This window comes from Hermetia illucens, chromosome 2, assembly GCF_905115235.1.
Source record: "Hermetia illucens chromosome 2, iHerIll2.2.curated.20191125, whole genome shotgun sequence".
In the NCBI taxonomy this organism is placed as follows: Eukaryota; Metazoa; Arthropoda; class Insecta; order Diptera; family Stratiomyidae; genus Hermetia; species Hermetia illucens.
The window spans coordinates 31,303,472-31,319,764 of NC_051850.1; the positions used below are offsets into that span (position 1 = coordinate 31,303,472).

Genomic DNA, 16,293 nt, shown 5'->3' on the forward strand with positions numbered 1-16,293 from the left:
CGCTCCAGCTGCCCCGGGTTCCTTAATAAGGGTTTTCGCGTGCCGGCAAAAGTTCAAATTTCTCCAGTCGTCTTCGCAAATCCTTGCAATTCCACTCTTCAGAGTTGACTTGACAGTGGATCCAGACCCTTGGCGCGCCAGTCTGTCAGCTTCCTCATTACCAGTGATGTTTGAGTGGCCTTGCACTCACATTAGGAATGCTTTGTTAAGTTGACCAAACTGACTTGATATCTCGTTGCTGTTTAGTGGTGATAATGCAGCTCGAATGTCCAAACAGATTCGAATGGAGCGATCCCTCCGTTTTTGTCACAAACGTTCATCTGCCTCCAATGAAGTGACAAATATCTCCGCCTGGAATATGGTCACCATTTTTCTGAAGGGTCAAGCCAGTTTTATATTCGGATTACCCGACTGAATATATCTTTTTAAAGACGAGCCTGGAAACTATATGATCGATCAGCATCATAGTCACGTGATGTTTGTCAAGGAATTTCTAGATGAATGCATAATCCTATGATTGGCCGCCTTCCCAAGCTCCAATGGTATCGAGTCTATATGCGTGGTTAGCCAACCTTTCATATAAAATCAAATGAATTCCAGGTAGATTTAGAATCGTTCGTGTAGTATTCATTTCTCCAGTAATATTTAAGCAACCGAGCCTCTGAATGCGCACCATCAAGTGAGCTTGAAAAAGATGGTCGTGTGGATAGTAATAATAGCGTCGTGAAGTTTGTGGATTTCCGGAAATGCTTCGTCAGGGGTAGCAGATTGTTTACACATATACCGTGCCACCAAGTCAATTGAATTTTAATTGACAATTGAGGAGCAATCAATCGAATCAACCACCTAGTGAGTAGCAATTCATGAAGGAGGTGCCTTCTGTATGTGCGCAATAAAAGGCGCACTAATATTGGTGTCGAAAGAGACCGTCACTTGATGATGACTCAATATTTGACGCGTTACGGCCGCACCTATTTGCACAGTGGGAGAACTCCTACTCCCCAATTACCATAATTATACTTTTGTTAATCAAGCTGTGTTTCAATTGTAAATGAAATATCTTAGTTTAGTTTAATGGAGGGAGCCGCGGCTCCGAGCTCTCAGGGCTTTGTTAGGCTCATTGTGCTAACCCTTATTCAATACTTTTGCGAATATGAGAACATTGACCACAGGCAAAGAATGTGGAGATTCTTCATTCAAGAAAACTTTACTAAGGTGTCTTCGTATGAGATCTGAAGAGGCCGGGCAGTTGCTTCCGAAGTACAGAGCCGCCTCTTCCTCCTCCTCACGTTGGTTGCATATAGTCGAAACCGCCACCCCAATATTTTCCATACGATAGTTTAAGGAGCAGTTTCATTAAAAGCCTTACTAGGGATTTTATACCCCACTTTTCAAGGGACAACAAAAACGACGCCCATGCGGCTCCAGGTTGTTTCCCACTCAGCTCCGTGAATCCTTGCAATTTCACTCTTCAGAATAGATTTAACAGTGGATGGCTAGATGCCAAAAGCTAGTTCTGGTCCCACCATTCCGGATCCAGACTCTTGGTGAGCCAATCTGTCAGCCTCCTCATTGCTAGCAATGTTTGTGTCTCCTGGCACGAACATGAGGAATGTTTCGTTCAGTCGACCAAGTTTTAAGAGCACATGATGACAACTCCACACCAACTGGCTTGATATGTCATTTCTGTTTTGTGGTGATAATATTGCTCGACTGTCAGAACAGATTCGAATGGTTCCATCCCTCCATTTTTGTTGCAAACATTCTTCTGCTACCAATGGAATGGCATATATCTCCACCTGGTCGCCACTTTTCCGAAGGGTCGCCCCAGTTTCATAAACGGATTACCCGAGAACACGCCTGCGCTCAATCCGTCTTCCTTGATTGACCCGTACGTGACGATTATTAACTCTGCAATCCAAAAATGCTCATGACCATTTATCTACCATTCTTCTCTTTTACTGATTACGAGCGATTATGTCTTTTTAAAGGCGAACTTGGAAACGATATGATCGGCGGGCATGAGAGTCATATTATGTTTGTCAAGGAATTTCCAGCTGCTCGCATGGTCATCTGATTGGCCGCGTTCCCCTGCTCCAATGGTATCAAGTCTATATGTGTCCTTGGCTGCTTTTCGTTTCACCTCCAAATGAATTGCAGATAGATTTATGATGACTTCGTGTATAGCAGGCGGTAATCCGTAATATTTGAACAACCCAGCCTCAGAGTCTGCGTTAGCAGTTTTCTGCCGTTAGCAAAGTTCAGCCTCGGCCATCAGACGAAGCATGGATACATCAAAAAGGGTTTTACTACAGATGTATACATTCAATGAATCCGTTGCGGTGAAAGTCTCCAGGTCTTACCTATCGCAGTCGTACAGCGTCAGGTATATGTGGAGCATTTCAGATATTGTTCCTGGATATGGTGCGTCCACGTTAGCTTGGAGTCGACATGTACTCCCAAATACTTGATTGTTTGTACTAGATGGATTTCCACCCCTGCTAAAGTGGGTAGTGTATAGCTGTCCTACCAGAGGTTCGTAGCGAAGATAACTAGTCCAGTCCCCCTAGCGTTCATGATGATCGTTTAGGCGATCATATGCTTTTGTTTAGAGCTCTTTTCCGATTCCAGTCAACGGCTGAATCCGACTTCAGAACTCGATAGGGGAGCACCCTTGTGGTACTTCTCTGTTTTTCCAAAGCCGAGTTCTACCATGGTGTTTTATCCTTCTTTGGCGCTTTCTTTCAAAGCTTCTCTCATGCTAGTTTTGATCATCTGGTTATCTTCTTAATTCCAGCAATGGATTTGATGGGCCTCGAGACTGAACGCTCAAGTCTATTTTATACAGCCAATCTGTCTTCCGCCAGTTCCGAAATGGTGTGGCGGGAGGTGGACCTATTCCCCTTACAAAATTAATACACATGTGATCCGAGAGTGTGATGTCGATGACCTCCCGCCTGACCACATTGAAGAAATTGAGAATCTCCAGATCGGTTCGCCAGCATATGTGGTGGGCATTGGTATCACATCCTGCTATTACCTCTATGGCTTTGCTTTTGGCGTATTAGATAGCTCTGATGAATGTTCCACTGGGAACTTCTTCTGCATCAAAGGGTAAATATGCCAAGCATCATAGAATCTCCATTTCGCCCTGTTGGCTTTGTATGGTTAGTTTGGTAATTGTGGTGTCGCCATCGCATAGCTCGTTAACCAAATTAGGTTGTAAGTCATTTTAGACGACCATGCAGGAGGGAGTCGATTACTTTTATTGCCATACAACAAGTCAGCATGTTTGAAGTTTAAGCCCCAGACCACCCCGCCAACAGTCCATGGTTCTTGTATGACGTACATAAATGTCTTATCGCTATTGCTTCGACGACTGATAAGTGGGGAGGGGGGAGGGATTACGTCTTGTTTAATGGTTTTACGAATTGATACTTGTAACGTGACGGTCCCTAGCCCGTAGGAGAGCGGGCAACATGTCTGTTCCCGCACCTTCTTAATATCCGGGTCGAGAGCGCCGATAGTAAGGACCTATCGACCTAGCGGCTGACTCTCCTGTTGTGCTGCCTGGTAGCATCTAGATGGAGGTGTTGAGGTTGTTCTGGAATACAAGTTGTTCCAAAACCTCAGTACCATTACGATCTTCAGAAAATCTTTTCACTGTTAGTCGCTCCCTCTCAAACACAACTCTGAGGGAGGAACAGTACTGCCTGAGCCGCTCGTTCATGTTTTCGCCCGCAAAGTTTAGCCGTAACATTTTCCGGTATACACCTGCCGACTCAAAACGAAGCTTAAGGCCTTGCAAGGATGCATTCCTTACAGCTAGAAGGAATTTCTCCTAAGCTATTCGCAGCTTCGCAGTTCCAGTAACCGAGAAAACTCCTGTTCTACTGTCAGCTAAGCCTAGCAGAATGTAATTATTTTCAATAAGAACTACGAACCGTGACTGGGAGTGGCACCGTATTTTGTTAATCACAACTCTGTAAACTACGCAGCGCGGTTTGGAATTAGTCGCAGGGTATAGCTTTCTGTAGCTTAAAGATATTTTGGAGATCCCCCTATTCCTCAACCAACTCCCGATATTCTGGCTACCTCCTTGCTTTCCGGCAAATTTTCCTCGCACGAGACAAGATAATCTCATCGTTCGAACTCTCTGATTCCACAATCGCTCAGTTTTCGGTTATGATGAAAATTCCTTCCGGATAGTGTAGCATTGCATGTCTCAGTTATACGCAAGGTGACAGTTGACTCGCTTTTTTCCATCGTTGTTTCCTTCGGACCTCTCAAAGGGTCCAGCTAACCATCTTAGTTTTTTCTTGTCTCTACCTCGGAAGGACGGCACCCACCCAAAGTTGACTACTAAGATAAAGAGCTTCGCAAAGGTTTCAATTCCATTCAGGCCCTTAGCGTTCACCACTGAATACCACTGTACTGTACTGTAGTCCCCGCTTTGAAAACGTGATGATTTATAAAAACTAATGTGCGAACTTCACACTAACACTTCAATCACTGATATACTGAAGTATTCCACTTTCAGATATGGTCATTTATTACAGTGCAAGTAAACCTTTCCGCTATTTAGCTCGAATCGCTTTCGAAAAGTGCATTCTAGCATTATACATGAGCCGAAAACAAAACTTACGGGCAAAAATGCAACTTGCTCTGCTTTAGGCGAACAACCAGATAATGCAATTATGTCTGACTTCCAGATAACCTTCGGCATGTTTCCTTAAAAAAATTCTAGAGGCCGCAATGTGGTCCGCATTGCACCCGCCCGAGATTATTATCTTGATTTGACTCAGGTACTCACTCAGAGCAGAGTCGACTGATATCCGATACCCCGTCATGATAACAAATTTCTCTGACACCAGTGAAATTTGCACCGCGACCTTCCGCTACGACAGCCCAGCGCTTTAACTATTTGAGCCGTCCGGAGACAATAAATAAGATTCGTGAACAAAAATCACCCAAGTGATGTGTCCGTGACTCTTGTTGAAAATCATCGCAGTCCAGGAAGAAAGTAAACTTCAGCCAACGGTTGAACAAGATGTTGTCTCTATCCCCGGAATAACCTAGGAGGAACTACGTTTCTCACCCAGGGGAAAAGACAGAGTTTGGTTCTGCTACCCCAAAAACCATCTGATGCACCATCTTTGTATCGCCCTACAGTGACATACGACAGGTTGCTGCGTTTGTCGGGCTAGCGGGTGGCCTAGCGGAGCGGCAGTATGGGTTTCGCAGAACGCGGTCCAAGGTCACTGCAGTAGCGACAGTCGGGGATCTGACTCAGGAGGCATCGACCGTTGATAAGTAATGCGCAGTAGTGACGCCGGAGGTCAGGAATGCCTTCAACTCGGCCAACTGGGGTTGGATTTAAGACACTCTGGTCAAACTGGATATCCATGGTTAATTAGCTCGGATAATTGCGTTACCTCTGGGAGAGATTTGTTTCGTACGAGATGGAAGACGGGCCGAAGAAATACGTTGTGACAGGTGTTCCCTAAGGCCTCGTATTTTGACCTCTCCTGTGGAACATAATGTATGATGGAATGTTTGATCGTTGATTGGTTTTACATACGATCAAGCGATGGTAGCAGTTGAAAAACACATCGATGACCCCGATAGAAGTGAAACCATTCATGCTATCAAAACATGGTTACAAATGGTTAAACTTCACGTGGCGGACGATATTGTCAAAATGCAGGCTGGCAATCGCGAGATAACAATCGATGCCAAGTAGGGCTTGAAGAGACAACTGGTCCATGTGCGAAAAAGGCAGCAAAGGCGCATCTCTAGCATAGCAAGGATGCTGCCTAATATTGGAGGGCCAGCATCTAGTCACCGCCAGTCAGCCAACTATATGCTGCTCCTGTCTGGGCGGGAGCAGAAGACAACACGGTGACCCAAAGAAGGGTGAGTTCGTCATTTGGTCAATTGAGGTGATGGTGTGCAATGAATATAAAACAGTATCCGATGAAGTAATGTGTGTCATCGCGAGGATGATTTCCTTACGCAACAATAACTGCAATACAGAAGAAGCTGCCGGATCTGGATCGAGCGTGGAAAGCACGACGGACGCGTGACTTAGTCGTACTGGCATAGACCAGAGCCCTCCTTGAATGGTGCTCCCGCAACATTAAGCAACCATAGTTCTTCGATCTGTATTGTGTCAGATAAGACAGGTAATATCGGAGAACTGTAGTAAGCTTCAATGGACCCTGACACGTTCCAATTGTCTGCAAATAGAGATCAAAATGGTCGCCACATGATATTAGTATTGAAATAACTGCATTTTCAGATTTTCAACATAGGAACGAACTTGTGGAATGGGTGTTAGGTTGATCCCCTCATCAGTAAAAATAACGCTACCCGAAAATACATATTGTCTCTTGCCTTCCATTGCTGCCAGCAAGGAGAGTGAGTGGTTACTCTCATTGTTTCTTATCTTCTAAATCTTAATTCCTAAGCCAAAAATGAACCGCTGCGAAAAAAGAATATGTCGTCAGCACCGTCGAGAAGTTCGAGAAGTAAGGAGAAGCCAAATGAAAAAAAACATCGAGTCCTGACGAACTCTACCTTGGACTTCAACTTCTAAGTAGGTTTTACCTGAATATTTTACCCATAGCCACTTAACGCCATAATATATTCTCCAAAAACACTTATTTTTCGAAGAGTACTCCAGAAATTCTACTCTCATTGACGTTACCGAAACCCTTCCTAAAGTTCATGAGAAGCAGGTGAATCGGTCATCGTAGCTTCTCATATTGCATCACATTGATCCGTCAGATGATCATGTAGTCAGTAATCATCCTGATCATACTTAACCTTACCCTATCAACATATTTCACCTTGCAATTTTGGATTACTTTAGCTATAACTTTTTCGATAAAAGGGAGCAATTATCACAGATCATCTCCTTGTTCAACTCCAGGGAAGGGAATACTGTTACCCATAATTACCAAAGAAAAAAGTAGAGAAGTTCTCCCTCCTTATTAGTTACCTTTACCGCAGGTTTCTCCAAGGATGCGCCTTTGCGAAAAATTGGCCGATGGTTGCGACTCAGACAGGTCCTCTTACTATACACCTCAACGACATCGAGTTTTATGTGATCTGTTAAGGACATACCGAAATTTTAACAAATAAGCTCCGCTTTTATCGGCTGAACAAGTGATCATAGTCGTTCTGACTTTTGTAGATGTCTCCAGAGATTAAGTGTCTTTTTAAATCATATCGCAAAGCAATGCCTCACAGTTGCGTTGTACCGTGACACTGCCCTATTCGAATCATACATCCCCACACGCATCTCGTTAGATTTTGTCAGGAAAAACTCTGGAAACATCCGGGCTTAACCGTCAGATTTTTTCAAAAAGCCGTGAACCAATTATCCCAACTCGCGATAGCAGATCCTAAAGCTGTTATAAATGTAGGTACCGTCCGTGAAGTTGTCTAAACTTAACAAAGCAAATGTTGTGTTTATTTGCACATTCTGAAAGATAGAGCTAAAACTCGTCCCTGAAGAGAACAGATGCGTCGTTAGATATGTCAAGAAAAACAATAAAGGAAACCTCACTGTCGGCAGAATCCCAGGCTTTTCTTTTCCCGTGTCACCGGTGTCCTTGAAGATGTTTACCCATGAAACAGTTGATTACTGATCAGAAACACAGCCACAGAGCGTGATGTTGAGATTAGTGCGGAATGCACCTACCAGGGAACCCATGCTCCACTTTCATTCACTTCTAATGATGGCTAAACCGTATGAGACGGCAATCTATGTAGAGCACTCTTTAATTAGCCTACCTACCCCGACCATCCTGGGAATAACCTTCCCTCGAGGGCATCCAGTTCAAATCATCGTTCGCTTGCCCGCCCTTTACTTAGTTGCTGTTAGCCACTCTGTAGGGTCCTTCGAATCAAGGACGAAGTTTAAGTTCAAATCCAAATGGGAGGAAGTTGATGCAAATAGGTATCTTCACATGCAAAAAAATTGTCAAACCAAAAGGAGAAACCTTAGGGACAACCTAGGAAATTTTATCAGCATAATGCCAGCCGAAAATCAGCCTTTCCCATTCTGGTTAGCGATGACTAAAGCGTTTACGTTGCTCATGAATAATTCCTCCCTTATCACCTCAAATTATACCCCTACAAATATTTGAAATTCATGTACATTCGATTCATCATAACGAAGACAATATAGCTGCATATCCTTATCCTTGGTAGACAATCCAACTGAAGGTAGGATCCATGTGAATTAGGTCTTGTTTATAGTCTCCTAATAACACCTCTCCATCATTCATCACAATACATTAACCTTTGCGACAGTTTAATTACTGAAATGTACACTGTCACAAAATGATTGATTCCATGCAAATCACAGGACGAAATTAAGGATCTTTTTCACTGTTCACTTATCTCTCAATATAATTTCGAACGACCCATTTCTCACAATAATTTCAATTAAGTAGAAAAACTTTTTCCACAAACTAATTCACAAATGGAGATGCATATTCCACTCAATAATCAACAAACAAAGGGTTCGAAATCCTTATTCCCTTGGCAAATACGTGAAATCCTAATGAAAGCGGATGAATGAAGACAGACACGAAGCAAAGATATACTATAGCTCTTGTTGTCCTGACTCGCTTCCAACGAAAGTCATCAATAAAAATAAAAGTCGTCAACCTAAGAACCCTAAGTCCCGAAGAAAGATCTGGGACGAGAAGCCATTTTATCTTTAAAAGAACAGAAATGTTGAATCGATTCGTCCTTTTTCTGGAGAACTTCTTCCAACCATATCTGTAAGAGCAATAAGGACTAAGGTGGAAGTGCCTGTGAAAGGATGGTAGCAACTAATTGTCTAGATTCAAGGTTTTTAAAGGAATCTTGATGCCGGTCCACATATCCTGCGGAAATGTCCTTCGTCGAATTATCACACAAAGATCTTTTCTATGCACGTGAGAGTACAATGTGTGGACAAAATGATAATAAGACGGTAAAGTGGCAGTAGAAACCTGTGAATGCTGGTGCTTCATGAATGTACATTTACAGAAGGACACTGTAAATCACCGCACCATCAATTTGCCAGGAGTTAATTTTTCGCGCAGTCCTGAAACGACCCATTCATGCGGAAATGATAAATTGCCGAATACGGTCGTTGGCACTTTTTCCGATTCGGCTATTGTTAGCAAGGAATCAGGAGCATCCGTACATGCCTTTACGCCTAGGTACACATCAAATTCAGTATGTATGACAAAGCAGACATCAAGTGACATTTTTAGGTCTTTGAATGCAGCAGAAGCTCTAATATCCTTTGATGGGGCGTCCCCGAAGCTACTTTGCATCCACACGTCTGCTATTGCCAATTTGGATCGAACCCAGATGTCAAGTCCTTCCCGTCGCTGTAGCTTCCTATCACTGAACGTGACTCTTGACACGAATACACTCTATCAATTGAAGGATATTGAGCGACAGGACATCCATAGTCTAGAAATGACAATAAAGAATGGATTGAGAAACTATTATGTGTTTCCGTCGCAAGGCACTTCTCCATGGAGCCGAGTTGCTAGGATTGCCTACTGTGGAGCATTTTAAGGTTTCTTATTGTCATCCACTCATTGTGTCTCCACCGTGTCGAAGTAATGGATCGGACGAGAGCTTCGTGATGCAGGAAGCGCGGTAATAAAATTAATATCCTTTGGAGGTGTTCTTGTGGTGAGCCATTATGCTGCCCTCAATTCACAAGACTACTTGAAATTGCAGTATTACCGCTTCTCCCTATGCAATCATCATCCGAAGCAGATGATGTCCTGATCGCTAGCAGAATTAGGGACGAAGAATAAGTGCAATCATGTATCCAGCCAACATGCATGATTTTCCACTTCGAAGGGTTTCAAAGGGGAAGTGAAAACCAATAAGATTATCTGACTTTGCTAAAGCTGAGCGCAATCTATTGCAAATTTTCACCCTCGTATCCTTGCATCGTTGGAGTGCAGGAATCTTGAAAAGGGAAAAACTGCTTGAAATCTCACTGTGTGCTAATGGTTAAACTATTATGTGCTAATAGCAGTTTGCATTCGTATCACCTACAAATTGGTTCGAATAAAGGTTCGTTGAAATGCAACGAAAGGAAATATCCTTCAAGGATGTTTGCATTTGCATGAGCCGGGAGCGCTCGTGTTTGGTGCTTGATATTTGGTACACTGGCATATTTGCATAGCAAGCAATAACGCCACAATTTTATCCGAGTTTCATTACTTGTTCTTGAAATTTATTCAGATACAAGAACATCTTCGAATACTAATCATGAATATTTCTTTGACCCGCCCCGGACTAAGAGCGAGCCCCTGCGGAATGCGAAATTTTTCATACTCACCAACTGGATCTGCTCGAACTGGAAATATGCTAGTTGAAACCAAAACTGTGAACAGGAAGACTGTAGAAAAGTACATAACGAGATCTGCAATGGAATAGATACAAATGTATTAATAGATGGCTGTACTTTGAACTTTAGATAGATTTTGATAGTGGTGGTGCTGTGGGGATTTCCAGCCATCAAAAAACTAACCAGTGGAAATTATTATAACAAAACGATAAAATCATAAAGTCACCTGTGGTAAAAAGATAGAAAAACAAACCCCACGGGGAACCTGTTGCCTCGTTTGAATAGGAAATTATTGTTTCGTTCTGCGGTTTGTCCCATACAAAACAGGAACCGTTCAAATGGTTGGTCTTGGCTCAGATGAGTGCTAGATTTATGAGGATTTAAAATAAAAATCCATGTGTATCTTTTTGAATACAGATCAAAAAACCCATCCACAATAATATAAACAAGTAGAAGGCGCAATATCCCACGGAGAGAGACTTCGGAAAAACAAAGAAAAAATCTGCAAAGGAGAAAAAATTGTTTTTTTGTACTATCCGGGTGGATGCTCTCTTGGGCATCACTTACATAATCGGACTTCCCAAACGTCAGTCCTCAACTTAAGTCATAGATGGGGTTAAGCAGTGGGCTGCAGGCTAGACTGATACGCAATATACAGACTAGGAAATACAAAAATCATCATCATCAATGGCGCAACAACCGGTATCCGGTCTAGGCCTGCCTAAATAAGGAACTCCAGATATCTCGGTTTTGCGCCGAGATCCATAAATTCGATATCCTTAAAGTTATATGGCGTCCTGACCTACGCTATCTCAGGCAGGGTCTGCCTCGTCTTCTTTTTCAACCATAGATACTCCCTTATAGACTTTCCGGGTGGGATCATTCTCATCCATGATCCGCATGCAGTGGAGTGACCCGCCCACCGAAACCTATTGAGCCGGATTTTATCCACAACCTGACGGTCATGGTATCGCTCATAGATTTCGTGGTTATGTAGGCTACGGAATCGTCCATCATCATGTACGGAGCCAAAAATTCTTCGGTGGATTCTTCTCTCAAACGCGGCCAAGAGTTCGCAATTGCTAAGAACCCAAGTCCCCGAGGAATACATGAGGACTGACAACATCATTGTCTTGTACAGTAAGAGCTTTGACCCTATGGTGACACGTTTCGAGCGGAATAGTTTTTGTAAGCTGAAATAAGCTCTATTGGCCGCCAACAACCATGCGCGGATTTCATCATTGTAGCTGTTATCGGTTGTGATTTTCGACTCCAGTCGCCGCCTGCTCGATCTGGATGAATGCAGTTTGTACGGGTGGTTCTTCCCATGATGTCGATATCGTCAGCACAGGCCAGTAGTTTAGTGGACTTAAAGAGGATCGTACTTCTTGCGTTTACCGCCGCATCATGGATCACTTTCTCGAGGGCCAGGTTAAAGAGGACGCATGATAGGGCATCCCCTTGTCGTAGACCGTAGACCGCTGTTAATGTCGAATGGTCTTGAGAATGACCCTGCTGCTTTTATCTGGTCTCGCACATTGATCAGGACCAACCTAGTTAGTCTTATCAATTTCGTCGGCATACCGAATTCTCTCATGGCCGTGTGTTTTACCCTGGTTATGCTATCATAGGTGACCTTAAAGTCGATGAAGAGCTGGTGCAACTGATGTCCATATTCCAACAGTTTATCCATCGCTTTTCGCAAAGAAAAACATCTGCTCTGTTACTAATTTGCCTGGAGTGAAGACCGTTTGGTATGGGCCAATGATGCTCTACCCGGCCTAGGAAGATAGCGGAGAATATCTTATAGATGGTACTCAGCAACGTGATACTTCTATAATTGCTGCACTGCGTGATATCTCCCATCTTATGTGTGAGACAGATAATGCCTCGCTGCCAATCGTCAGGCATTGATTCGCTGTCTCATATCTTGAGCACAAGTTGATGAACCACATGGTGCAACTGGTCGCTTCCATATTTTACCAGTTCGGCTGTAATTCCCTCGGCTCCTGGCGACTTATGATTTTTAAGCCTATGAATTGCACGGACTGTTTCTTCTATACTTGGAGGTAGCAGTATTTGTACGTCGCCTTCAGTTGGCGGGACCTCCAATTTGCCGATGTTCAGGTTGTTCAGTAGCTCATTAAAGTACTCAACCCATCTCTATGCCCATTCTGGCGGAAATCAGATTTCCCTCTTTGTCTCCGCAGGATGAGCATCGAGGTGTATAAGACTTCATCCTACTGACTCGTCGGTAAAGCTTTCGCGCCTGGTACGGTTACTCCCTTTACTTTTCTAGTTCACTGACTTGTTGTTTTTCCCAGGCTTCCTTTTTCCGACTGTGAAGTCGCTTCTCCGATCACCGAAGTTCATGATAAGTCTCCGCGCATGCCCGCGTTCTTTGAAAATGCAGCATTACTCGGTATGCAGCATTCTTCCGTTCCGTAGCTTGCTTACATTCATCGTCAAACCAGCCGGTCCGACTCTTTTTGCGACTGGGGCCAACTATGTTTGTGGCCTAGTTCATGATAAGCTTCTTCAGGTGATTGTGAAGATCATTTGTTGAGTCTTCATTTCCAAGATCTCTGTTGACTGCGGTTACTGCGGCATCCATTTTCCTCTTATGGGTATTGCGGAGGGCTGTGTTGTGGGTGGTTTCAGTGTTAACTCTCACCCGATTGTCAGAGGGGATTCTGGGTGGTATTGTTAACGAGATAGTGATCCGAGTCTATATTGGCCCCCTTATATGTTCTGACATTCATCAAGGGTGAGACGTGGCGGCGTTCGATCAACACGAGGTCAATTTGGTTGAAAGTGGTCCCGTCTGGAGAGACCCACGTATGTTTATGGACCGCTTTCCGCGCAAACCAGGTACTTCCAACAACCATTTCCGTTATCATTGGGTATTTTGATGTAAGCTATGGGAGCCAACCTATAGCCTGAATACGAGCTCCGTCCCTACTTCGCTGTTAAAATCCCCAAGTATGATTTCGATATGATATCTGGGGCAGGCTTCGAGGGTTCGTTCAACTGTCTCGTAGAAGGTATCCTTCTTCAACTCTGCAGTCTCCTCTGTAGGCTCTCGTTGTGGCTTCATAATTTCTGTTTTCCGTGTAGGGTTGTCAGCCCTACCCAGCCCCCAGGACCAGTTGGTACAATTCGTCCCGTTCTTAGGCACGGGGAACTCGCCTTCATCCTTCTCCGTCTACAGTTTTCCGTTAAGAAAGAGCTTCCAACGGTCACCACGTAGAGGTTGAGATAGGGTTTGGTAGTAGAGCTGTTGGTGTTGATTCAGTAGAAGCTTCCCAGGTTTTATGCTCCATCGTGGGTACCAATCCATATTTCGCCCTGGGACCTATACTACCCTTTGACCGCTTATCGAAATCGAATCATTCCTCCCCCAATGCAGGGTGTTATGCAAACCGTGCCCATTCGATATTTGAACGGACTGACTCCACTGACTCCTGGTCGTGTCAATTAAAAGGCTTACCTTGCTACTGGAGTCATACATCGTTGATTTTTTGAACCCCATACGCGTAGGAATCCTTCCTTACAAACTAATGCATAAAGTCGATTAACACCACCACAAAATTGATCACTTGCCGACGACACTCAAGAAAGGAGAATTTGGAAAGTTAAATAACGGCAACAAACATCATATTGGCCTGACTTGAAGATCACAACTAGCAAACATCGATAACCAGAAGGCAGGGTATAGTAACATATCAGACGATATAAAGATAATATGCCTCAGTGATGCAGCAACCAAATGGAATCTGTGCTATTTCAAGAAGGTTTAAGATAGAGCTAACTACCCCAATGATTCCACAAAATGAAAGTCTACACATACAGCCGTGAAGAGTGTTCAGAAGCAAAGCAGTCTCAGAAGAACTAAAAGTGCAATATCAATTCCAAGCCTGATAATATCCCATTCAGCATGTACAAGGAGAAGCCAAAGAAGGATACTTCAGAGGCTATATCGGATAAATGATATATCGAGATAAATGAAGGAATCGTGAAGATTATAAAGGCCGAGGAGCGGAAAGGTAGACTGGCTGGATGACAAAGATTTGAATCTCTTAAAGCCCACGGCGAACAGTGAGTCACAGGCAAATGCCACATCAGTGAAGGAAAATGATACTCTCTAAGATAGCTCAGGTAACTAAGAATAACTTTTGTTGAAGTCAAGTCCTGGGTATATCACGACATTTACTTCCAGCGAAAAGCCAAGAGCTAGCATAATTTCTAAACCAAATCTATGGTCTTCAAAGTTTCTGATCAGGAACTTCGTGGCAATGCAGTTTTCACTGGAAGCATGCGAAAAAACTCGAGAACTTCCCAGGAGACGTCACCCGTAGTCGGAACAAGCCAATAGATTGGTGAAGTATAGAGAAAAAAAACGTATACAGCTATGGCTGCTATAAACCCTTAAGTGGGACGTAGGGCGTCAACAACACCTACGCACCATTGCTATCGCCTCCTCGCAATATGGCTCTATCATCCTCTTACGACTTTTGGAGTAGCTTGCACTCCTTTTGCATTGTTCTACTTCATATAGTTTTAGGAGACCCACTTTCCTGCTGTCCTGGGATTTTATTGGAATAGTTAGTTTCATAACCCATAACGAACTTGTCGTCCGTTCTAATTCATAACAGCCACGTTCATTCCTTAGTCTACAAGTCTGCGTTCGAAATTGTATCAGGACGAACTACTTCAACGACACGACACAGATGGGTACTAACGAAGGCTTGGAACCTTTTGCGTAAAAGTAGCTGTTAGTTTCTAAGTTCTACTCCTGCATAGCGCAGAGTCAACATTGGCCCTCGATGATCCAAAGTACAGAAGAATCCAGAGCGGAAATCTGTCTACTCCTTGTCGATCTATTCCAGGATGAAAACCCCAGTTGTAGTACTCAATCTATAGAATCTTAACGATCATACTGTTCTTCCATTCAGACGGTATCTCCGATACTCCAGATTTACAAATCAGTGGAAGTAAAAACTCTACAGACTGCAGAAGCTGCATGAAAAAGTTTTGCAGGAAGGCCATCAAGGCCAGCGGCTTTTCTTCGTTTGAGTGCGTCGATAGAAAAGATAATTCCGTATTTGTTGAGAGGAAGAATCCGTAACCGCACGTTACTGTAACTTGCCAGGTGAAATTTCCTCTGATGTTATACAATTGCCAATCGCGATAATATGCTCCTTCTACCTCTTCAGCATTACGTAGTTCAAAGGACCATAGGCTATCCACCACCTATACGCTCTTTCGTGATGCAGTGGCAACTTCTGCTTTCCTAACCAAAGCAATGGAAGGATTCCTTTTACTATAGCGCATGCCGCACTGCACTTTTCACATTTTCCACGGCAATGGAGTTATGTCCGGCTAAATCGCAGCCCTTAGCCTTCAATACAGCTGTCAACTGCTTACATTTATTGTTCATTTTATAATAATAGAAAAAGAACTAAAAATCGATGGTGAGGAGGTGAAAGGGGGTGGGTCACACCGTGCCCCGAGTTCTTTCTGAGGATCGCAGTAGAAAAATTCTAAATGACTCCTTCCTAAACGGAGCCCGCAAGTGCTTGGCAAAATGGAGTCATCTGCTTTGTGAGGTAGACTCTGAGATAAAAGACTTGTTAAGGAACGAGCCCTCCAACACTATTTCAGCCAAATCTTGTAATAGTCAACAAGTAGGTCCTGAACCTTCTCAATGTTCCGACATTCCCACCTTCTGATTGTGAGAAAATTATTTCTGACCCCGATCTTTGCTTCAGAGTTCTTAGTGCAACAATCCATATTGGACCACTGCCTTAAAGTGTATTAAAGCACTTCATTCAAGACCGTAACGGTACACTATAGTACACTGTAGGACGCAGGTCAACATTGCATTCGTCCGAAACTATTACCCCGATTTG

The 16,293-nt window shown here is 43.6% G+C and overlaps 1 protein-coding gene across 3 annotated transcripts in view; it reads right to left on the reverse strand.

The window, feature by feature from the left end:
• Window positions 1-16,293, reverse strand: part of LOC119647798 (Ig-like and fibronectin type-III domain-containing protein 1) — a 225,906-nt gene that overhangs the window by 72,024 nt on the left and 137,589 nt on the right. For all 3 annotated transcript variants that reach the window (XM_038049008.1, XM_038049006.1, XM_038049007.1), the window contains exon 3: window positions 10,373-10,456. In XM_038049008.1, coding sequence (XP_037904936.1) covers window positions 10,373-10,448 — 76 coding nt within the window. In that variant the 5' untranslated portion in view covers window positions 10,449-10,456. The remainder of the gene's footprint in view (window positions 1-10,372; window positions 10,457-16,293) is intronic.